Source organism: Limanda limanda, chromosome 6 (genome assembly GCF_963576545.1).
Source record: "Limanda limanda chromosome 6, fLimLim1.1, whole genome shotgun sequence".
Lineage (NCBI taxonomy): Eukaryota > Metazoa > Chordata > Actinopteri > Pleuronectiformes > Pleuronectidae > Limanda > Limanda limanda.
This window is the reverse complement of record NC_083641.1, coordinates 8,886,222-8,910,627: the sequence shown is the minus strand read 5'-3', so window position 1 is coordinate 8,910,627 and position 24,406 is coordinate 8,886,222. Positions and strand designations below refer to the sequence as shown.

Below are 24,406 nucleotides of genomic sequence, written 5' to 3'. Positions count from 1 at the left end.
GTATGACGGTTGTTATGGTGGGAGGGGCCAAACTCACCATGCGTCGCGCTGATTGGCGCTTTTCATCATTGACGCACTCACTGACCAATTGCTGCTGTGTACAGTGGGATTCTGACAGTGTAACAACAGTAGCTTATAACTGTGTAGATAAGACGTAGATAATATTCAAACTGGTCGAAGAGGATCAACTCTGCAAGGTAAAACCTATTTTTAAAGTGTGTCTTTGTGTATGCGTTTATTAACGTTAGGCAGCTAGCACTTACCAATCTGCTGTAGCTTTAATAACTGTTTCTAAAGCTGTCAGTAACAGCTGTTAGCAGCCAAGCTAAAGCAGCCGGGCTTATTACACTGAACTGAACATCATCCTCCCAGTTAACTTACCCTGTGAAGCTGGTTAGGGACTCTGGGGTTTTCCTCAGCTTGCAGCGCGTCATCGCCATATTTTATAAGGTGAAATGTAAACAACATCATCACATGACGACACCAGAAAAGCAGCAGAAGTGTTATTGATAAACACACAGAGGAACCGTATTGAGTTTACCACTTGCTCTTTTGTTGTCGATGAACAAACAGTGAACATGTGATGCAGATTAAAAAGAGCAAAGTAATATTCAACTGTGCAGCTAAAGCAGAGAGTTCGTGTGTTCATGAGATGAGCTCAGCCTGACTCGCATGTTCTTGAATATTGAAGAGCGTGACGATCATTTTCAGCAAAATGAATCCGAGAGTTTAGTTTTTATTTCTCTTCGTGTTGTTCTAAGGTGCACTGATGGAAGAGGAGTTAAGCATCAACACTGTCAGGAACGGTGTCACAATCAAATCTTTGTGGAATTAAAGTGAAGCTTTATGGTTCTGATATGTTTCTTTAGAGTAAAGAGTGGATTGTATACACGTAGTTTCTTTACAAGTCTTATCGATCACACAAGGTGCTTTACGGTACAAGTCACATTCACCCATAAACGCTCATATTCATACACGATTTGATTCAATGCCTGTAAAGCCATCAGAGGCAGTTTGGGGTTCAGTATCTGTCTTAAGGACACTCTGGAATGGAGACAGGAGGTGCTGGGAATTGAACCACTGACCTTCTGGTGAGTGGACATCCCTCTCTGTGGCTCAGGAGGTGTGATAAAACTCTTCATTTGTTTATTAGAAGCTCTGTTTTAGAACCAGACTAGACAAAACCATCCCAATTATCTTTAAATAATACCAATTTTACTTTGATGTTTTCTCACTGTATTCTAAACTCTTTTGAGCCTGTCAGGATCTCGTTAATCGATAACTCTGGTTTTCTAGTGATCTGATTAGTCAGTAGTTAGTCTGTTGACAGTTTTGATCTGTCATCACAAACGTAACCTGGTCAGCAGTTCAGCATGAGTTACCAGTGGTGTATAAAGTACTTGAAAGCCATACTTGGGTAAAAGTACAGATATCTTTCTTGAAAGTGACTCCGGTAAAAGTCAACCGACAGAAAATGACTTGGGTAAAAGTCTTGGAGTCGCTCATATTGAGTGTACTTAAGTACCAAAAGTATCTGGTGTTGAAATGTTCTTAAGTATCAAAAGTAAAAGTACAATTACCAAAATTAAAAATGCTAAGTGCTTTTTATAGTAGGCCTATACAGACACAAAACAACCCAAAATTGTTCAATTCAGGATTTATTTCAACTGACTGAAAAATAATAACAACACTATATATATAATGTATAATTTTACAAATTTTGAACCGGAGACGCTGAGGTTAAAATAGTATTTGACAAGTGCATCTGAACTTCTAGAGACAACAAAGAATCAACACAACAGAATAAACAAGTGCCTCTTGAGTCTACCTAAGAACACTAATAAACCAAAGTATAACCACTCAAAAAGTCTGTAAATATCCCTAAACATGGACCTTTCATCAGTAGCAGGAGTGATACACAATGCCCCTTATGATAACTCAGCAAAGGGAAACTAGGCACACAAAATAAGATAGTTTCTGTTTTGTTAGCCTGGACAGTACAGAGAAGTAAAAACACTGTACACAGTCTTGTTTTGCTGCCAAATTTCAGACTGAACAAGGAAATAAATAACTGAAGACCAATGTTGTTGTTTTTTTAATGCTAAATTACATCTACAAAATACATCCAATAGAATATCTTAAGGTGCAAATTTGGTTACAGTATTTTGGTGACTTTATTTTGAAGTTTATAAATTATCAGTGTCTTGCTTGACGGCACTTCAACACTTACCTTTTGTGTCTATTAGCTGTATTTTGTAACTGCCTGTATATCTGCCCGCCAGCTTGTCCACGCATCTACATGTAAGCCTGTTTAGTTATCATTAGACTATCTTCACTGAATGGGCCGCCTTTGTGTTTGCATTTGTTTCCAGCAGGGTGACAATACATCTGTAGGGTATCTTGCCTGCAGGGACGGCAAAGTGAAGACACAACCCTGCATGAAGTTGTACACATTTTTTGTTTTTCCTTCTTGACTTGTTTTAAATCTATTTTGTTTACGTGGACGTGTAAGACTAAGTAGACACGGCCAACCAATGATAGACTATTTGCCAACAGTTTTTGTTTAAACCAACTACTTCCACTATTTTCTTTAAGACAAGTTAACCACTTACAGATATTTGTGCTCAAATGTAGCGAGTAAAAGTAAAAAGTCATCAGGAAAATAAATACTCAAGTAAAGTACAGATATGTGAAAAATCTACTTAAGTACAGTCACAAAGTATTTCTACTTCGTTACTTCCCACCATTGTGAGTTACCATGGTGAATTACTCTGATAAGAAGTGAGCCAGCTCTGAAAATCCAAAGTGATACGTAAAGGTATAACCTCAAATCCTGACTCGTAGCAGAGGCCTGTGGTCATAACAAACACTTTTCTTAAATTATTTATGTGAACATGGGAGTATCAGCAGCAAAAGTTTCATCATTTTATCAATTTGCTAAATTTGCTTTTAGCTGATAATTGATTTCAGAATTTCGTAATTGGCTAATTTAGCCAGACGATCACCATGGTGACAACTTCATATAAAGGGTCACAATTGTAACATTTTTGTGTATCATTGTTTCTGTTCAAGATGTCCCGGGATCAGCTTGTTGTTCAACGGGCCAGGAAGTCTTTTCAGACAGGAAACACCAGGCATCTGGAGTATAGGATCCACCAACTGGAGGGTCTGCACCGCTTCATCACAGAGAGACAGAAGGACATTGCAGATGCTGTTAAAAGGGACCTTGGCAGGGTGGGTCAGTCAAAACTCAGGAGACTGGGTGTACTGTGGTGGCTGTACAGGGAGGTCACTTTGCAGGAATATACACAGAAACAGAAACAGAATGCCGCCCTCTTTAATATAATTTAATATAGTAATAATAATAATAATAATAATAATAATAATAATATATACACACACATGGATAGATAGATAGATAGATAGATAGATAGATAGATAGATAGATAGATAGATAGATAGATAGATAGATAGATAGATAGATAGATAGATAGATAGATAGATAGATAGATAGATAGATAGATAGATAGATAGATAGATAGATAGATAGATAGATAGATAGATAGATAGATAGATAGATAGATAGATAGATAGATAGATAGATAGATAGATAGATAGATAGATAGACTATTTTGTGTTGTCTAAATCTATTCAGTTGTACTTCTGGTAGTCTATTTATAATTTTTCCAATGAAAGCAGTCATGAATCTTGGCATTGAGGAGAATCAATCAGTGCAGTCATTCTCTCACCAAACACATACTTAAATATTTATGTACAATTTTACAAAATTCAGTGTGAAATTTAGACTGAATTATTAGTGAGTAGTTATCAGTGAGTATATGGGACATGTGAATGATTTTGGTGTTGGGACTGAACTGAAGGTTTGAACTCTGTGTCTGGGTCTGTCCCATTTTCTGCTTTCAGAGTGAAAATGCGGTGGACCTGTTTGAGACTCTGGGACTGGAGGGGGACATCAAGCTGGCGATAGAGAAATTGGCAGAGTGGGCTGCTCCTCGACCTGTGGAGAAGAACCTCCTCACTCTACTAGATGAGGTTTACATCCAGCCTGAGCCCCTGGGAGTTGTGCTTATTATTGGAGCCTGGAACTACCCCTGGGCTATCACACTCCAGCCGCTGGTTGGTGCTATAGCTGCAGGTACCAAATACACCCATGTACACCCACATATAAACTAACAGAGAACTTTATTCGTTAGATGCAGATTGACCACAAGATGGCACTTTTACTCAAAGTATCACAGTTAAGAAACAGTCCAGTCTGAGTAGGAGAAAAATGAAACAATGTTGCATTGTATAACTAGTATTTTTGTTAAATGAACAAAGAATCAGCAAACACAGTTGTTTGGTATCTCATTGGGTGAAAAGATTAAGGATTGTCATAAATCTGCCATTGTGTTGTATTTATGTTATTAACAAATGAAAAACGTCAGTGACATTGGTGATCTATTGCTTCTTCTTCCTCTTTCAGGTAATGCAGCGGTAATAAAGCCATCTGAGGTCAGCTCACACTCTGCCAAGGTCATGGAGGAGCTTCTCCCTCTATACCTAGATAAAGTGAGCCATCCGCTTTGTTTGATATGATGCGTTATGCCTTTTTACCTTAATTTATCAATTGTAAATCTACAGAGAACTTTAATGACTGGTTTCTCTTTCTCTAGGACCTGTACCCAGTTGTGACCGGTGGAGTGTCAGAGACCCAGGAGCTGCTAAAACAGAGATTTGACCACATTTTCTACACAGGAAACAGCACAGTTGGTAAACTGGTGATGGAGGCTGCAGCTCGCCACCTCACCCCAGTGACCCTGGAACTGGGAGGGAAGAGTCCCTGTTACATTGACAAGAACTGTGATCTCACCATTGCATGTCGGTCAGTGTCATTTTTTTCAATTACAAAAAAAATTGCATTTCCTTATCATTATCAGGACCTTATAGCTCCCAGTAGATCTTAGGGTGCATGCATATGAATATATACAAAGCAGCTATCTGGACTTTTAAAGATCAGTTGTTCTGAGGGTTCATTTGTTTTCTTAATAATTATATGATACCAATAAAACATAAAGCTGTATCTCAGACTTGAGGTGTAATCAGTATTTTTCTCTCTCTCAACACAGTCGCATCACATGGGGAAAATTTGTCAACTGCGGTCAGACATGCATTGCTCCAGACTACATTCTGTGTGAACCCTCCATCCAGGACAGAGTAGTGGAGGAGATTAAGAAGTGCATTAAGGTTGGTCAGACATGAAGGTTTAGAACAGTTTTTTGGAAATTTTACACTAAAAAAAATTTGTATCGGTGTATCTCTGTATTTTATGCCCTGGTCTTGAGGAAACGCAAATTAATTTTTTTTGTTGAAACTCGTATTAATCTGAAGAAATTCTTATATATGTTTTATGTAACACATCACAGGAGTTTTACACAGATAATCCAAAGACCTTCGAGGACTATGGACGCATCATCAACCAGCGACACTTTAAGAGGCTCATGGCTCTGATGGAGGGAAGCACAGTTGCTGTTGGTGGAGATAGTGATGAAACCCAATGCTACATCGGTACGTGACATGTGTGACTCCCTGGTTATCTTTGAAAAGCATTTATTATGCTTCCGTGTACAGTTGTGTAAACTTAATTGATTGTTTTAGTTGGAAGCTGACAAGGCTAGCCCATGATGTCTAATCTAATCTGCTGGCAGCCTTTACTTGCATGCTCATGGCATTGATTAAGTTCTTTGAAAATCACTGTGCTCTGTTATTGTGCCCTCAGGGGGTGTGAAGCAAGATGTGCTGCATGTAACTTTCCTGTGAGAAGCGCCTAATGTGGAGTAATGTGGAAGTGTAGATCAGTTAAAAAGAGTTAGAAGTTATTCAAAAACTAGTGTTCATTTCTGATATTCAGTAAAGAAACTCTTATGAATTAGGCAGATCTTCAGGTTGTAGACAGTTGGGATCAGGAAATCTACTTCTGACCTTGGTTTTCTGCACATGAAAACTGTTTAACGTCTCACACTCTCATCCCAACATTAATAATTACCACATTTGCCTTGTTGCTCAGCTAAAGTTACATTGTGTTTCTTTAAAGCAATACTGCACCAAAACATAATAGAAAGCTGGCACTGACAAGTTTGTAACTTCAACTGCATCTTCATGCATGATGTCTGTAGTCTGCTTAGACTCATAACAGTTCAAGAAATTCCAATGATCCCCCAGTGTTATGGCAATAAAATAAATAAAACCAACAAGAAGAATAGACTAGATGTTCTGCTCCTTACCTACAAAACCCTTAATGATTGAGCCCCATCATATATTAAAAGGCTCATAGCAGCCTAATATCCCAACTGGCTCACTTGTGGTACTCAGAATATGCAAAGCTGTTTTCCGACATGAAAACTGTGTCCAGACTTTAAACAATGCAGCGGGGAGATTTTCCGCCTAGGTTCGCAGCAGCAACAAATCCTCCCGAGAATTCAGGTCAGGATGGTGCAGCAGGCAGAGGCAGGATGTAACATATGGATTATTGTTTACAGCTAATTCACACTGGCGTCGGCCCTTACCAGCAAAAGACTCTCATGACATCTTCGTCTGTGTCTTCGTCGGTGTATGGCTCTGCTTTGTCGTCCTTATATACTTTTTTTCTTTTTGTTTTTTTCATTTTGGCATCTGTCACATGTTAGAAAACAACAAGTGATTTCACATTGTGGAATGAGTGGATTTCTCTCGACCTTATGATGACAAGTGCCTTGAGAATATTTATGTTTTTAATACAATTTTATTTGTATAGTGCCAAATCACAACATACATCACCTCAAGGTACTTTACATAGTAAGGTCGAGCTCCTGCAGCAGTTGGGGTATTCAGTCTTACTGTATCATCATGTGAGATTGTGGATGTTTGTGGTTTCGTCCTTTGTTTCAAAATCGTTACACCTCTGTTCTGTATATGAAGAAGTATTAGTAGATTATAGTCCACAACCTTTGAATGATCTCTGCTTTCTATACCGTGGCAGCCCCGACTGTGCTGAAAGATGTTACAGAGACATCTAAAGTGATGAAGGAGGAGATCTTTGGGCCCCTTCTGCCAATAATCACTGTGAGCAATGTAGACGAGGCCATCCAGTTCATTAACGAGAGAGAGAAACCGCTAGTGGTCTATGTGTTCACCCATGACAACAAGGTAAAACAAAAATCCTCAACAGACATATATGTTTCCCTTTATTCAAATTAACATTCAAGACAATGTTTGTATCCCTGGTTTTGGTGTCCCACTTTTTTTTCTCACCCTGATGTGTTGTACCGACTTGCCCTGATCTGTCCTCTCTGACTAACAGCTGATCAGAAGGGTGAGAGCTGAGACATCTAGTGGAGCTCTGCTGGCTAACGACTGTCTGGTCCACTTTACTGTCAGTGCTCTGCCCTTCGGAGGAGTTGGTGAGTGTGTGAATGTAAAAACCACCTGCAGCTTTTTCTGTGCAGGAACACAGCTCATGAGCTTATCCTCCCTCTGCTTCCCCAGGTAACAGTGGTATGGGCTGCTACCATGGCAAACATGGCTTCGATCAGCTCAGCCACCTACGCAGCTGTCTCATCAAGCAGCTGAATAAGGAGGGAGTGAACAGCATGCGTTACCCCCCGCACACGGCCAAGAAACTGGGCTGGGCTCGATTCTTTCTGCTCAAGCAGGTCAATGTGTGCAGGCTGCGCCGCATGGTCCTGCTCGCAATATTCACTGGCTTGGCTGCATTTCTGGTTCAGGTAAAGGAAAATATAATTTATCTCCAGTTATTTCAGTGGGTTCAAATGGATAAATCAAGCAACATTTTATGCTTCAATATAGAGTAATTTCACTTTCTGTTCGTGTGCTGGCAATCAGTAGAAATATATTAATCAGAAGAAGAACACTGTCTCCATTTCTCTTAAAATTATACACTTATTCTTCCTGGAAACATACTCTAATACAATCACCTTTAATGACTATTTATAACAAGTACATTTCAGTCAGACTACTTACATTAAAATGTTTATTTCAAAAGTCGAACAGGTTAGTGTTAAGGTCTGACTTAATTACTTAATCATCCCCCAAATATGATTGCATAGATATGATGGGAGTGACCAGCAAATACGTATAACCCCCTAGTATAAAAACAGATGAGATTGTCTACTCAATAAACTGTAAAACCTTTATCAGATAGATTGAATCATGTGGCGGAGGAATCTCTCTCACACCACAAGTTAACAATCACCTGTGACAGAGGCAAACAACAACAACAACAGTAACTTCAAAACTTTGCATGAAAGTGATTGCTGGTTGGGTGATAATGTTCCTGCTACTAATACCACGGTTGAACACATAGAGCACACACAGTTTTATGTACTGGTGTAATCAGTACAATTCGATAATTCCAGGGAAAGGCCCTCCCACCCATGAACTTATTACCTTTGAAAACTCCATGGTAGCACCCTTCCAGACTGGTAGGAACCTGGGTGTGACACTCCACAGTCAACTCTCCTATACTGCAAACATTACTGCTACAACCATTTCCTACAAATATAAGCTGCACAACATCAGGAGAATACGTCCAAACACTACTCTGCTCCTCCACTCTTATAACTGATTAACAGTGGCTGCCCGCATCCATTTCAAAACACTAGTTCTTGCGTACCATGCTGCAAATGGATCGGGCCCAGTCTACATGCAGAACATGGTCAAACCTTACAACCCAGCCCATCCACTCTATACATATATCCCATTAACCAGGGAGGTAAAAATTTTTATTTACAGATGCTCTTTCCTATGTTATTCTAAGCAGAATACTTCTGTGACAGAACACAAGACGTACAGCCCGTGTCTTCGACTTTAAAGCCACAATAGTCATAAGTTGCCCATTGATACTTGTCGATACTTGGAGGCTATAAAGAAATTCACCTAGGGAATACATTTAATTTTCTCCAGTACATAATTTTCACGGGTAGACTGTTTTCCTGACAAGCAACTGTATGATGACAGATCATCCATCCAATCATCAGATCAGCCCCCAATCAGCTTCATATTGCACCACAAAACAGAAACTAAAAGCAACCAAAGATGGCGATTTATCACATCATTACTTAAAGATAAAGAATTTCACTCGAACAATTACGAAATTCCTATGTAGCGAACACACAGTCATCGATAAATAAATAAAACCACTACACTGTCTGTATACCTTGGCAGCAACATTACAGTATCCCCTTCTGTATCTTTACTCTGTGATCTGAACAGATAACAGATATCAATGGAACGATAAGAGCTACAACAAAAAAACAATTTGAACAGTTCAGTAAAGTCTACTCAGCAATCCTGAAATCTATTATTATGACAGTGAATTATTGCCACAACATAAATGTGAAAAGTGAAGTAATGTAACCATATAACTGGGGCGGAAGGAAGATAATAAAAACAAAAGGAAGGCAGAGAAGGATTATTGAAAAAAGAACAGAATTGGAAAATGTATGCAAGTGAAAATGTGTGTAATACCAAACCCATCCTGTAAAGCCCCATGAATGAATATAAAACCCAAACACATTACAATTATTTTAATGTATTGTTTGTTTGTCTTTGTATTATTTGTTTTCTCTTTATTCTATTATCATAATTATTACTATCATGACTTATTAGTTATTAGTCTCTTTCTCCTGCAACCTGTATATATCCCCCTTATCTCCTGTATGTTGTATTCATTAGTATATCCCTATTAAGAACAAGTGCTACTTCTTTATCAATGATTGACACACTGTTGATTGCCACTGTCTGATCCAAGGTCTAAACTGATTCTGCACTAATCAGTGCTGGCAGGACAACAAAATGACTGATAGGACCATTTTCACCTTAATAGCAAGAGTCATTTATGCTATGGCAAATGACTGTGTACAAATTGTATCATTTGAAGTGACGTGCATGAATTTTTACAGTGAACCTTTTGTTCAATGACTGTTTACAGGCTTTTAAATAATGACAAGCATTTTCCCAAGATAACCAGATATGAGTACTCCGCTCCACATACCTCAGTCCTACAGGCTTGTACCCTCACACAACAATGGCTTTGTCTGCGGCACACAATGTGTGGTGTTGTCAAGGAAATGAAGCACTGAACGCCCCCTCATCTACCCTCCCTTTAATTACCCAGCATGCTTCTCTCTCCTCTGCTAAATGGCCTCTTTTGTCTTGGTCGCCCCCACTATTTTTGTTGACATCCACACTTGTTGTGCTCCTGCAAACAGTTAAAGTTATCTCTGTGTTTATAACAGTTTTGTGTCTCGTATTTCCTGCAGAGTTTCCTGCGAAGACGATGAAACCCTCATCCTTGGACAGCCACATGGACTAATGTCCCATAATTAAATAAGACACATGTTTGATTTATGGGTCCATATCATTTCTCATTTCTGTAGACAGATTGAACTGATTTGTCTTGAAAAATGTGTTTCTCACTTCTTGTTTCTATTAAACTTCAAGCTGCTATTATAGTTTTTATTGTCTTACACCTTTTGATAGTAATAAATCTGTAATGTTCTAATTTAACCTGGTAAATGAAGAATTTTATATTAGAATTTGGCATAATTTTGACCGCTGATGATATTAATTTCATTACACACAGACTACCTTTAACATGTTTATTCATCACAGTGATTATCATGTGTGCTTTTAATCCATGTGTGATTTCACTTTGACTCCTGAGAATATTTGATTGTGGTTTCTGCAATTAAACATCAACCAAAACGTGTATTGTAATTCAGTGTGTTACTGATGACTTATAATTGTTAATCGGGTTGGAAAATGGTAAATATAGTAACAGGGTGTCATATTATTCCAAAGAACACAAGGTTATTGTAAGTTATGGCCTGATAAGCTGTGATTAAGATACATTGACCTCCATGATGACCCAAGTTAATAATTAACTCAACTAAGTGAAAAATGGAAAATATTAAGTGAGCTATAAAGCAGCTACCCAGCATGTGAATGTGTGTTTGTGACTGAATTAAACTTGGTACCCTGTGAATGAGTGTATGTGTGGTCGTGTGAGTGTGTGTGTCTGTATGGTTGGGGGGGTGGTCTCCTTGTCACATTGACTGGTTGGTGAACAGTGCAACCACACAGTCAGTGAGGCAGAAGCGTGTCAGACATCTGAGCCTCTGTCGCATCAGAACCGTGACGGACACAGACACAGTGTTTCTATAGAGTCTCTGGACTCAGGTGAGTACAACTCTTCATACTCCTGTTCACTGTAGTGCTTGTCACTTTAGCGTTTGGCTTGGCAACTCATCAACTGGATTAAAATGATATATCATCTGAAAGAATGCAAAACCCTTTAAACAACAATCTGGTAATAATTTGCACTTTTCTTCTTTGTATTTAAAACTGACAAAGAATAACACATTATCAAGCCATTGATTCCATTCAGTCCACTGACCCACTGTTAATGTAATTTATAAATTCATGGTTGCAGATGATTTCATATGGTTGACAGTATGTACTGTAAAAACTAAAATCATCTACTACGATTATTGTTTTGTTTAGGAGATCTTAAGTTTATAAAGGGTATAAGATGTGACAGAACTCACTGTCTATTTTAAATCTGACGTTAAAATCAGTTCTTTAGCAGAGGATTGTTGATATTTTTAAAAGCCACATCTTACATATTTCTGAATGTCTTTAACTTATATGTTATTTTTGTATCTTGGTATTTCTTTATTCTAAGATTGTTTTAATGGTATGTCCTGTCTTTCAATGTTTATTAATTTATCTATTTTCTCTGGATTGCTAATAACATACATTTACAAGAGAAATTCTCTTCTCTTTTAACATTTTATTATTTTTGCTTTGATATCTCTATCTTCTCCCCTTTTTACTATTTTATTAATATATCTTAATCCTTTAGCGTTTCCTCATTGGAACTTTATGAGATGTGTTAGTGTCTTGCCAGTCCCATATTTTACAATATTGTTTCATATTGTTAGAATGGGGTGAGGAGAATTTATTGTTTTTATTTCATTTTTTCTGTAGGTCTAGCTAAAGCTTAAATGAACCATTGGAAAGTGGTCTCAGATTTAAATTCCTTACTGTAGCTGGGGTAGAGCAGGGGTTCCCAAAGTGGGGGTCGCGAGACACAGAGTGGGGGTCGCGAGATGACGTCCAAAAAACAAATACAATTTTAAAATAATTTAGTTTAAAAAAAAAAAAAACATTTCCATCATTTTTTTCATTTTTCTTTGTTGACCCATGAGGTCATTACGGCACGGATTAGCGGAACGAGCGAGAGTTGCAAGGCCAAAAGAAAGTCCATGCTAAACAGACAATCCCTGCCAAAGCTCAAAGGGCATCATAAGAGTTAGGCTTATTTAATTGCACAGGCAAAAAAGCCAGACGCAATCGGCGAAACGTTAATAAAACCCGCTGCTGTAGCTATAAATCTAGCCATGCATGGGGATAAATTTAAACCCGTGATCTGGAATCAGTGCCGCTGTCGAACGGGACTATTGCCCTGTGCATCACAGACAGGGCCCAGGACATAACGTGCCAGCTGGTGGATAGAGTTAAGAAAGGTAAATATGCTTTACAGTTAGATGAATCTACAATTATATTTCATCAGATACAGTTTTGACTCTGGGGTGGACGTGCACAGGTGAGGACATTTTTACAAAACTAAAAGACGGGGTCCTGTATTGGTGTGTGTAGGAACAGGGCTGGAGTGATGCTGGGGAAAAGGCAGAACTGAAAGCGAGAGTCTTACAAGTGGCGCCGCACGTAAATTCCACACACTGTATTATTCACAGAGAATCTCTTACAAGCAAAACACTTGAACCAGAGCTTAAACATATTCTTGACATTGCGATAAGAATGGTCAACTACATAAAAACACGTCCACTCAATATCAGACTTGCTTTTTCGGGGAAATGTGCTGAGCCACCTGTATGAGCTGCGGGACGAGGTGCGCATATGATCGAGCATGGATCCCAGCTCGCTGACCACCTCACTGACCCTGACTGGTTAACAAGGCTGGCGGTCTTTTGCGAAATGATTTTCTCAGCCCTGACATACTTAAATAATGAATACAGAGCCCAGCTAAACGTGGAAAATGGTCTCCGAGTCGCCGTCTCCAAAATAAAGCCGATAATGGACTTGCTGTGCTCCATGCATATTGCCCAACTATCGTACTAGTGACTTATGAAAGAAATTAAAGTAATTTTTAGGCTAAAATAAATAACCCTAAAGTTTTTGCACATGGCAGCAATAAGGTGTCTCCTGCTCGTTATGCACACAGACGCGCACAGACATCACCTGCATGCGCCCTTTTTTTATACTTACAGTATATGCTCACTCAGCCCTGCGGTTTATTCTGGTTATATTCTGTTTGCTATAAAATAATATTATGGCTGTAAGGCTGTTGTTCTTTTGTGTTGTATTAATGCCCGCGTTTGCATAGCCCCTAATAGTGCGTGTGCGTGGCTGTGCGCAACAGTATATAACATATCCAGGGTCGGTGGGGGTCGCCAGTCTCTGGCACCGTTATTTTGGGGGTCGGCCTGAAAAGTTTGGGAACCCCTGGGGTTGAGGGCAGTGCTAAGAAACAGAGGTTGTCCTGGGACATTTACATTTTTCAGTTTTTAAATGTAAATATGTTAATCCAGAATGGATTATGGCGTTTCCAGCAGTGTACGTATGGACAGACAGACGGTGCAGAGGACCAGGGAGGCCTTCCTGAGTGGCAGGACCCGGCCTTTGGAGTTCAGGCTGCAGCAGCTGCATGCCCTGAAGCGGATGATCAGTGAGAAAGACACAGAAATTTCAGCTGCACTTAAACAGGACATCAACAGGGTGAGTGGAAAGACAGCCACAGCTGTATATATAATATGTAAGCCCATGTTGCTGGCCGTTGAATTGTCCAGTTGATAGAATGCTGGGTTTCCCACAGAGCCAGTACGACACACCTCTCCTGGAGCTGATCGGCATTGAGAATGAAATCAAGCTGGCAATAGACAAACTGGCCGTGTGGGCAGCTCCTCGGCCTGTAGAGAGGAACCTCCTCACCATATCAGATGAGGTTTATATTCAGCCTGAGCCCCTTGGAGTGGTACTTATTATTGGAGCCTGGAACTACCCCTGGGCCCTCACTCTGGTGCCCCTGATCGGAGCCATAGCTGCAGGTAAAGAACCCTTACGACTCCATAACCCCAATAACTGCCTGTAGCTCATTTAGTTAAGTAGACCTCCAAGTGCATAGACAGTGGCAGACTGAAATCAGCACTTAGTTGCATTTATATGGCACCCACATGTTTGGCTTTTTTAAAGCAAATTGTACTTACTTGATTCTTGTTGTTCTGGGTCTGTACCCTCATGGTTGAATGCACGTATTGTTAGTTGCTTTGGATTCAAGCTTCAGCTAAATGAAATGTAATGTAATGTAAAGCACAGAACCTGGGTAGGTCAAATGAGTCAAACACAGGGAGAACATGCATACTCCACACAGAACTCTTACAAAGGCCCTGGTTAACTAGTGCTAACCTATGTACCATGTTATGATCTTTCACTATAGTAATGATGTTTTTGTGTTTTTTGCTACTGCAAGGCACCTAAATTATGTTAAGGTATTAGTTTAAGAGAAGTCTGTATGTTATACCCATGACTTACTTCAGATATTCTCCTGCTATTGAACAGAAGGCTTACAAGAGCATTAACTAGAAAGGCCTTCTTTTCTGAAAATAAATGGGTGACAAAGATCGATCTCAATATATGAGTCACATCCATTAATTCTCACATTTTGGTGAAGTGTCTTGACTCCAGACTGATGTTAAGATAATCCTGTCCTCCATGTCTATCAATCAATCCATCAATCAATCAAGAGTACCTTCAATAGTATTAGTAGAATGTGCACAGTTTAAGAGATTGTAGTATTTCTAACCATTTTCAGTATTTTAAATGCAAATAATGTTAAACATTTTTTCATATTGTTATGTCCCCCTAATAATGGCATAACGCATGTTGGTCAAATTTTAAGTGTAAGAGAACCATTCTGCTGTGAACATTTGCTAACCCACCCCAGCTCTGCTTGTCTGCTCTCCTTCACTCAGTGACCTCATCCCATTCACAGAAAGCTGTGTTCTGTCTATACAGGCAATGCAGCTGTGGTGAAGCCGTCAGAGCTAAGCGAGTATTCTTCCCTCCTCCTCCGGGCACTGCTGCCTCGCTATCTAGACAAGGTCTGCATAATGCTCATATCTGCTGTAACCTTGAAGCCTTGTGCCAACACAGTATAGTACTTTCCATAGTCACGTAGTCACTGTATGAGGACTCCCATTTAGTCCCAGCTGGATTGTCAGAACAGGTCTTGGGTCTTGGGACTGCCCAGCACTTGAGTCCATATAATGATCTCCTGTCAATTTCATATTGAGGAAGAATATGTTATTTATTTTAAATTGTCTTCAGACAATAAAAGCAACTTTGGTAACCCCATGACTTTCAAAATCTTTCAAGAGGTAAAAAAATCTTCCCTTTGACCTCCTGGTGCAATATTTAAAATTTTGGTCTTGTTAAAGTTTTGCTTATTAAAATCAAATTAAATCTAACCAATTTTTCATTTGTATAGCCCATATTCACAAATCACAATTTATCTCATAGGGCTTAACAAGGTGTAACTTTCCCTGTCCTTCAACAAAAACTGTGTGATGAGTCATAGTTGACTTTACAAAACATCAAGCATTTAAGAATTACACCAAACAAGCGTATTTAAGACCAATACTACAGCCGCTGAGGGTGAGCAATTTTAAGAGTAACTATTACAAGTGATCATATGATTAATTACGATATGAATAATATTTAAATATACGGATTTGCTCCAGCTCCCCCCACAACCCTCAAAGATAAATCGGTACAGATAATGGGTGAAAATATCAATTTTCAGAAATATTCATTCTCATTATAATTCAGCTATGTTAAGCATTACGGAATATGATACTATATATTACTTTGAATTAAGCCAGTCAGAAATGGCAATGAACCTATAATACATAAACAGTGAGTGATTTACCTATATAAACCTGTGGTGTTCATGCTGGTTGTTTTCAGGACCTGTACCCAGTAGTAACAGGTGGCGTGTCTGAGACCCAGGAGCTGCTGAGGCTGAGGTTTGACCATGTCTTCTACACAGGAAGCAGCACAGTTGGTAAACTGGTTATGGAGGCTGCGGCTCGCCACCTCACTCCAGTTACCCTAGAACTGGGAGGGAAGAGTCCCTGTTACATTGACAAGAACTGTGACATCAGAACTGCCTGCCGGTAAGACACTCATCAGAACACCCCAAATCACAAGCAATTGTCCACAGAGTTGAACAGATTGTAAAATTTGTGGTTTGTGATCTAATACAGAACTGTGTGTGGTATCCTGCACTGAAATACATCTTGATAACTTTGCTGACATCTTGAGATTTAGCTCATTCAACAAACAAGGCACAGAGCCAACAGCTTTAACCAATAGATGTGTAATGTCTGCTCTTAATTCATCTGTTAAAGTGTTTTTATAGAATGGATTGGCCACTCAGATGATTTCGGTGTCTATATTTTGCAGCACCTAAGCTTCTAGTCAAAACGTCACTTTACATTATCTAATTTTCAAAACTGAAAGAGTTGATTAAAGAGTGATTGATCATACTCTAATCTACAGGATTCAGTTTCCATTGTTTAGAAGATAAAAAAAATAAAGTATTTGGCACAATGAATAATGTGTTGACTTCTACATCTAAGATTCAGAAGAAAGATGCTCAACACTGTCTCCTCTACATCATTAAATTCAGAAATAGATCTAAATTATTTGTATTGTCCATATTTGATAAATCCCAATTGGTCTCATAGGGCTTAACAAGGTGTGAAATCCTCTGTCCTTAACCCTCCACAGTAAGGAAAAACTACCAAAAACCCCTATTAAGAGGGGAAAAAACCTGTAGCTACATAAGAGGGTCACATGTGGGGGATCCCTCTCCAAGAATGGAAAGAAGTGCAATAGATGTCCTGACAATCGGCCACCATGTTCCATGATCTATTATCTACCATCACATAGATATAGCGGAGGACTTTGGGGAAGATGTTAAGTCAGTAACATTTACTGATGAGACATTAATGTGATGGAGAGGAGGAAAGATAAGTTCCTTGTTCCAATGACTTCTCACCCTTATGCAGTACAGTGATATCAGAGTAAGCCCTTGTCAAATAATGATTTTCTATTGTTTCTCTCAGGATTGTTTTTTCTGTTATATGTGAAGCAGTGTTTGCATGAAATTATAGCTATTTATCTGGCTGACATTAGTCTCAGTTCTGTTCGAAAACTGCCAAAGCGCAAGCTTCCTCCTCATGACTTACCACAGTTATAAAAGCAATATGGTAGTATTTTGCAATCTTAAATCTGCAAGTTATCGAAATGTAGTGATCTACACTGTAAATAATTGAATATAGAATCAACTGTAAATACCTGACTACTTTTAGTTTTGTTGTATATAAATTACAACAATTTCTTGTTTGTTTGTTTTTTACAGAAAACCGCAATTAATTGTAATCTAGTTAACAACATTACCTTGTATTCTATTCAAATCATAGAAGTCACCTGGCAACTAAAGTCACCTGGCAGCCAATAAATAGCTGTTAATACTTTACAATACAATTTGATGTTGTACAACTCTTTTAGTTTATTTTTTATTTTTTTTTTACATTAGCAGTTAATGCATTATGTATATTGTGTGGTATTTTGAATGAGACCAGGCATACTGTTTATCCAAAATTCATCTACATTGCACTTAAGTCTCTTCACCTGTTAATTAAAAATGGAGCCAGAACTGTAACAAAATAAAACTTTTATTGACACAATACAGTTTCACAACATTTCAAGTACATAGTTTTCTTTTTTTCAGAAAAGCTCTTAAATGTAAATGTTATATCTTTGGATACTAGCCAGAGTTTCAACATAGTCAAACATTATTAAAATTGACAACATTCTCGGCTTAAAGGCCCTATCTGAAACAAAGACCTGAGGTAGAAATGTATTAAGAACAAGGTCACATCATTTTTGGTATAATTTAACTTTTAGCCACCTAACTAAAAACAGATGACCTTTTTTCAGTGTAATTGGAAATCTAAATACATCAGCAAAAGATGTAAATACTAATAAAATGTTAAGAGAAGAACAACGTCCAGTCACATAGTGAGAAGGAGAACAGTCCTCATGCTTTACGTTTGACTTGCACTCAAAGTCAAAGTCCACTACTCTCTTGAGGAGAAAGAGACAAGAGGACTGACAGAGTTGTTCTTGTTTTCACGCACCTTCCCACTTCTTTGGCTGACCAGCTTGTCTTGAATCAGGTTGTTCAAGACAAGATAATCACCATTTAATATGAAAAGCAAAACTTCACAAGTTTGCATGAGCTGACCAGCAGTGATATAGTTGCATCAACATAACCTCAGGCAACAGGTCCTTTGGTTAGAGACTTCCTGACCAGCTTGCAAGGACAACAATCACATCGCAAAACATACCGACTTAAAAAAAATGGTATTCACAACAGAACCATATTTAGTGTATTTTGGTGCTTCACTGTACTCCTATACCACTCATTGTATTGAAACTGTTGTTTGTGAAACACAGCCTGGATACACACTGGAGCCTTTTTACATATCACACCACTGCACAGGCCACCTAGTGGCTCCAGTGTGTAGTAATACTGCCATTCAGGAACAAACAACATTTTTCCTAAATAAGGAGTGGTCTGAGGGCACCATAAAATGGGTAGGAAAAATCATTGAATATTGAGTTAATATGTAATCTATTGTGGATTACAAAACATATTTTTGGCATGTTTGTTGTGGTTTAAAATGTTGTCTAGTAGTTGTCCCAGTTTGCTGCTACTGTTGTTGGGCTAGTCATCACATAAAAGCATGACGTTCATTTTATTGGCGTACTGCTTTGTGGAATCACAAGGTATAAAAAAAACTATAAAAGCAGTATCAGTGCTGGTTGGTAAGCCTAACCCTTAAGACAGAAAAATCCCAACTATTCCAATCACTCTGGTTTTATAACGGTATTACAATTAATGAATAACTAAATGGGCTTGTTACTGTTGTCTTACTTGGACAACTGCAGAGGGCAGCACACAAAGGCAGTTTATGATCTAACGTCATTTCTGTTTTCTTCCACATAGACATATCCACAAGTTTAACTGTTATATAGCCTAGGTCTGTGCAATGCTTAACAACAGTTGTAAAAAAACTGTATACACTACCTGAGACAATTAGTTTCGGAAAGTCAGGAAGTGTCAGTGTTCTTTCGACGTCAGCTGCTGTTGCTAACACCTACAAGAAAAAATACATAAAAAAATAGCTTAACTGTTGAGGGTAAAAAGATCTACCAATATAATTTTCAAAAGCTTCAAAGTATAATCATTTCAAACTTACATCTGTTTGCAAAAGTTATACCTGCTAGAACAAAACAAAAATTATTGCAAATCAGCCGATTCGGCTCACAGATGATCAGTGATCGGCGAGGAAAAAAAGCAGGTCATCCCGACCACAAACAACGAAATCCAAAACTTTCAGTAAAATGATTAGTTGTGCATTCATTAGTCTACATAAATTCGCAAATTAACATGCATAGTGGATCAAAATATACAGCTTTTAAATTTATGAAATGAGCTCTTCTGTTTTAAGTGCTTTATAAACATAAATCTAAGCCATACTTTCGGTTTAGCAAGCGTTGTGAAGCCTCCGACACTGGATAGGTGGGATGTTGGCAGGGAGATCCTCCTCTTTGATGAACTGCAGGTCAGATTTGGATTCCACTCCTTGTCCAGGAGGGGACTGTAGTTGGTCCTCTGTTAGGCTGGGTAATACCACCAACACAGCTTGTCTGATGTCCTCCCCCAGTATTGACATGTCAGTATATATCTGGGAGGGAGTGGTGAAATATAATCACTGATGTGCCATTCAGCTTGTACACCATTAATGGACAATAATCAAGGAGATCTTCTTGCTTAACACACAAGTAGTTTTAGCCCTGGACTACCTCTGTAAAGGCCGATATATGCTTCTCCGTTTTTGACTCCACTTTTAATTCCACTTCTATCATGACACTGTTTCTACAATACCGTCAGGTTAGAAGCAAACACTGGGTAGTGGTTAGTATCGGGAGTCCCTGCTGACTGTGTGTGGAAGCTGGAGTTGAAGCTAGCTGGGGCGGAAGCAAGCTAGCTCAGTGTAGCTTCAAGCTGTGGAATTAGCAACACAGTTCGGAAACAAGACCGGGGAACCGCTGCGCTAAGAAACGATTACATCTGCATTTTGACCTGCTGGGTGTCACTTTATTTTATTTAGTTGCCATCATAGCCTACACTGTGTGTGAGAGAAGTGGGGAGTAAGTAAATAAACAGCGTGGACTTCTTCTGATTACTTGTGAGGTAGGCTTCTCCAAGCTTGTCTTCCGTTGCGCCACCTACTGTTCTGGGGGTGAATTGTTTTCACGGACAACTATAAATGAAAAAGTGTCCGTCCGATCCGTCTGTTCGTCCGTCCGTAACGGATTACGGAGTAGCATAATGGAGCCTTTAGACTGTGAATACCCAAATCAGCCAGTTCCACAGCTAACTGCCTCCTCACAATAATGTAGACAAGATGAATGCCAAATGTCCCTATGTTCAAAACACGACTAAGCTACAATTACGGGAAATTGCAGTCACTGACTGTTCAATTTAGGCCCAATCCCATTTCATCAGCTAGCGTTAGCATGCTAGCTTTAGCGCGATGTTAATGAGCTTAACTACTCCTCTCATAACAAAGCATTCTGGTAGGGTTGCATACAAGCTTTTCAATTTCAAATGTCATTGATTCACTTCAAGTCATTCACTTTGGTTAGTTGTCAGTTTAGTAACTGCAAACAATAGCAAATCGATATCAACAGTATTTAACTGTAACATGCACCATCTACAGTCAGAATACAACTTGCCTGTGTCAGAAATGTAACTGAATGTGATTTAATCATTTAAAACATTGACATTGTACATTTGTATAGATACTGACAGTGATCAACACTGTTAATTAATGCTTCCATACCTTGTTTGTGTGCAGTCGTATCACGTGGGGTAAGTTTGTCAACTGTGGTCAGACCTGTATCGCTCCAGACTTCATCCTGTGTGAACCCTGCATCCAGGGTCAAGTGGTGGAATGCATCCGACAAACTCTGCTGGTAACATTTAAACTCTAAATTGCTCTGTCCTGACATGCAAATGCAAAGCTCTGCTGTCTGGTGTTTTATCAAGACCTTTTTAATCTATCCCAGGAGTTTTATGGAGCTGATCCCAAATGCTCACCTGACTACGGCCGGATTGTCAACCAGCGTCACTTTAACAGAGTGATTGGCCTGATGGAGGGTTACACTCCAGTGGTGGGAGGCCAGAGTGATGCTTCACAGTGCTACATCGGTAGGAGGTTACACTCTGTTCAGACTATACTACAATACAGTATTGTGTGGTCTATATTTCTGTTTTATGAACATTGATGCTTCACTTAAAGCCCCGACAGTCCTGAAAGACGTGCCTCCCCAATCCAGAATGATGCAGGAGGAGATCTTTGGTCCTCTGCTGCCCATCGTCACTGTGAGTGACATGGATGATGCCATTCACTTCATCAATGAGAGAGAGAAACCTCTGGCCCTGTACATCTTCTGCAGTGATAAGAAGGTGAGAGGAAATAGCAGGAAAACAGAGATTTGATTTAAATTTAGAGATGAAACTATTCTTTAGGTTTCTCTTTTCCTCCTTTGTCTCCCAAAGGCTTCCAAAAAGATGATTGGTGAAACCACGAGTGGAGGAGTGACGGTCAATGACGTGATGATGCACTACACACTCAGCTCTCTGCCGTTTGGTGGTGTTGGTAAGACTGACTCTGACTGACTCTGACCCACAGTTCAAACATATGCAGCTGAAAGTGTTGTGTGAGCCTTAATGGTTGTTTAACTCTGTATACCAGCCCTTTCATTTACTGTCTTTTGCCCAATGTCAGCTGGGATTAGCTCATGGTGATTCGTATTTTGGTATACAGATTAAATATCTTGTAGGAGCACATCTGGTGTAACAGTTTGGCATATCTGCAGCCCAACAACAGTGTTGCTGTGTTCAGTCAGGTAGTAAACCTAAGCAAAACCTCCACGAAGTCAAATAAATACAAACAATAAAGAAATATACAGTAATTATATTAAATAAGTAAAGAGAGCCATATAAAAAGGCTACAGATGAAACTGATGTCAGATGTGTTGCATTAGGACTAACGTCACCATACAGCCCTCTCCCAGCTGCCTTTGACAAGGACTTTGAAATGCTATTTGAGGTGAAAGACACATACTTTCTTGTGCCTCCTCTAGGTCAGAGTGGTATGGGCCGTTACCATGGAAAACACACCTTTGACCAGCTAAGCCACCAGAGGGCGTGTCTGATCCGGTCTCTGGGCATGGAGAGTGTCAACTTGGCTCGGTACCCTCCCCAGGACCGCCGGCGGGCGCGTAGGGTGCGGATGGCCCTCAGGTCACCCCTGATTGACATGTCCAAGAGAACATTCATCTGGGCTGTTACCGCCACCATCATTGGCTTCGGCCTGTTCATCACCCTCCTGGTCATCCTGCTCATAGCTTCAGGCCTCAACTGTACCTGCTGGTACTGGAGAGGCTTTTATAACTACTTCTACTGATAACCAGAGACACTTCTCAAAGACAGTGCCTGTAATTTGTGTTCCATGTTACACACCTGAACAAAATGAATCCTGTTTTACATTCAGATGTTTGAAATCTTTACATATATGTATGTTTTAAATATAAAACTGATGGTTGAGGGTTTGAGGCCATTAGATCTAACTTATATTTGCCGTGTGCATGATTTTGTACATGATATGGTTCTTGTTTGTTGCGAGATTAACTTACAACTTACATACAGTATTCAATAATTAAATAAATGCATTTTTTGCTTTTTTATTACAGAATCAGATTTTTGTTAATATGTTACTAATTTATTTAGCAATGTTGTTTTAGTTCTTCCGAAAAAAATGCCTTTTCTTTTTGAAATAATATATCAGTTTCAAACAGCCTGTGGCAAGTCGGTATCATTTCCATATTCAGCTCTAGTTTTTGATTATATAAAACATGCAGATCAAGATGAATCGGATCTTTTTTCCACTCTGTGTTGAATTTTGAAACAACTAAAACGACCTCTACGGACATTAAAATGAACACTTCTTCAAATAGTAATGCTCTGTTACTATTTATTTCACTGATCAAGATTAGTTATATAGTTTTAGATCTCTGCAGGTTTTTTGTCTTCTCTTCACTACAGCATGTTTATCTGCCCACAGATCTTCAGTGATGATCAACTCCGGGAACTGTGAAGATTGTTTCAAAAGCTTCAGCTTGTGCTGTTGTAGAAACCAGCTTTTTTTTAATTTTGGGCATTTGCATCTTAAACCTGTGAGACCGCCTGGGAATACCAGGTGCTGTAAGCGTTTTCCAATTTTCTTTGCAACCAGCAGAGAATGCTGTTGCTGCTGCTTCACAGGAGAAACGTCTGGCCATCAAAGAAACAAAGGATATGGAACACACACACAGATCATCGCTGAAGGAACAGAATGAACATTCAAGTGACTTTTCATATTCAAACCACTACTTTATTCATGTAGTAGTAACATATCATTCTCAAAATGTCATATTTGGAGAGAAGGATGAAAGAGCAGCGAGTTTACTCACCATCAAAAGAAGAAACAGTGTATGAAACCAGGACATTATCACTGAAGACAATTATTGAAAATTGTAATGATTTATTCTTGCAATATTGTGACAAAATTGCACCTTGAGCTTCTCTTTCCTTAACATTAAATAACAATAAAAACCCAGTTTCAATGGTCACAAAGCGACAACAGTATTCACCATGGTGGTGGTTCACATGTTTAAATAAGGTATTTCGCTTACGGCCATACCACCCTGAACACGCCCGATCTCGTCCGATCTCGGAAGCTAAGCAGGGTCGGGCAAATAGTAATGGGGGAATTAAAACAAAGCAGAATAGACTTATGTATAGCACATCAGACAATGGTTAAACTTATAAAAAATATGGGGTATAAATTCACATCATTAGGTGACCATGCAATCCTGTCTATAGAGGTTGGTACTGGGATAGAGAGAAGGGGAGGAGGAGTGTGGTGCCTAAACAATACTCTCCTAGAGGAAGAAGGATATAGAAAGAAAATAGTGGCCTGCATAGAGAATGGAAAAAATAGCATAGACATATGTAGAAACAAGGGATTATGGTGGGAAAGACTGAAGCAAAAGATAAGGACAATAAGTATTAGATATGCAA

General features: G+C 39.1%; 2 protein-coding genes across 2 annotated transcripts; both read left to right on the top strand.

Annotated features, from left to right (window-relative positions):
* Nucleotides 1-109: 109 nt before the first annotated feature.
* Nucleotides 110-10,764, top strand: LOC133003581 (aldehyde dehydrogenase family 3 member A2-like). The gene is made up of 11 exons (XM_061073364.1): nt 110-197; nt 3,073-3,234; nt 3,925-4,156; nt 4,487-4,572; nt 4,677-4,885; nt 5,130-5,247; nt 5,427-5,568; nt 7,019-7,185; nt 7,340-7,439; nt 7,525-7,763; nt 10,320-10,764. Exons 2-11 carry the CDS (start codon nt 3,073-3,075, stop codon nt 10,338-10,340), a joined length of 1,476 nt encoding a protein of 491 aa, XP_060929347.1. The 5' UTR covers nt 110-197; the 3' UTR covers nt 10,341-10,764.
* Nucleotides 10,765-13,534: 2,770 nt separating this feature from the next.
* Nucleotides 13,535-22,987, top strand: LOC133003580 (aldehyde dehydrogenase, dimeric NADP-preferring-like). Its single transcript, XM_061073363.1, has 9 exons — nt 13,535-13,860; nt 13,958-14,189; nt 15,157-15,242; nt 16,108-16,316; nt 21,138-21,255; nt 21,349-21,490; nt 21,582-21,748; nt 21,842-21,941; nt 22,429-22,987. The coding sequence occupies exons 1-9, from the start codon at nt 13,675-13,677 to the stop codon at nt 22,749-22,751; spliced, it is 1,563 nt and encodes a 520-aa protein (XP_060929346.1). The 5' UTR covers nt 13,535-13,674; the 3' UTR covers nt 22,752-22,987.
* Nucleotides 22,988-24,406: the final 1,419 nt, after the last annotated feature.

Bases quoted from the DNA above. Each gene is read 5' to 3' on its own strand.
- LOC133003581 (XM_061073364.1), top strand. From the start codon at position 3,073: ATGTCCCGGGATCAGCTTGTTGTTCAACGGGCCAGGAAGTCTTTTCAG. The intron at 4,886-5,129 runs GTCAGTGTCATT...CTCTCAACACAG, and splicing joins GATCTCACCATTGCATGTCG to TCGCATCACATGGGGAAAAT. The intron at 7,186-7,339 runs GTAAAACAAAAA...TCTGACTAACAG, and splicing joins TGTTCACCCATGACAACAAG to CTGATCAGAAGGGTGAGAGC.
- LOC133003580 (XM_061073363.1), top strand. From the start codon at position 13,675: ATGGATTATGGCGTTTCCAGCAGTGTACGTATGGACAGACAGACGGTG. The intron at 14,190-15,156 runs GTAAAGAACCCT...CTGTCTATACAG, and splicing joins GATCGGAGCCATAGCTGCAG to GCAATGCAGCTGTGGTGAAG. The intron at 21,491-21,581 runs GTAGGAGGTTAC...CTTCACTTAAAG, and splicing joins TGCTTCACAGTGCTACATCG to CCCCGACAGTCCTGAAAGAC.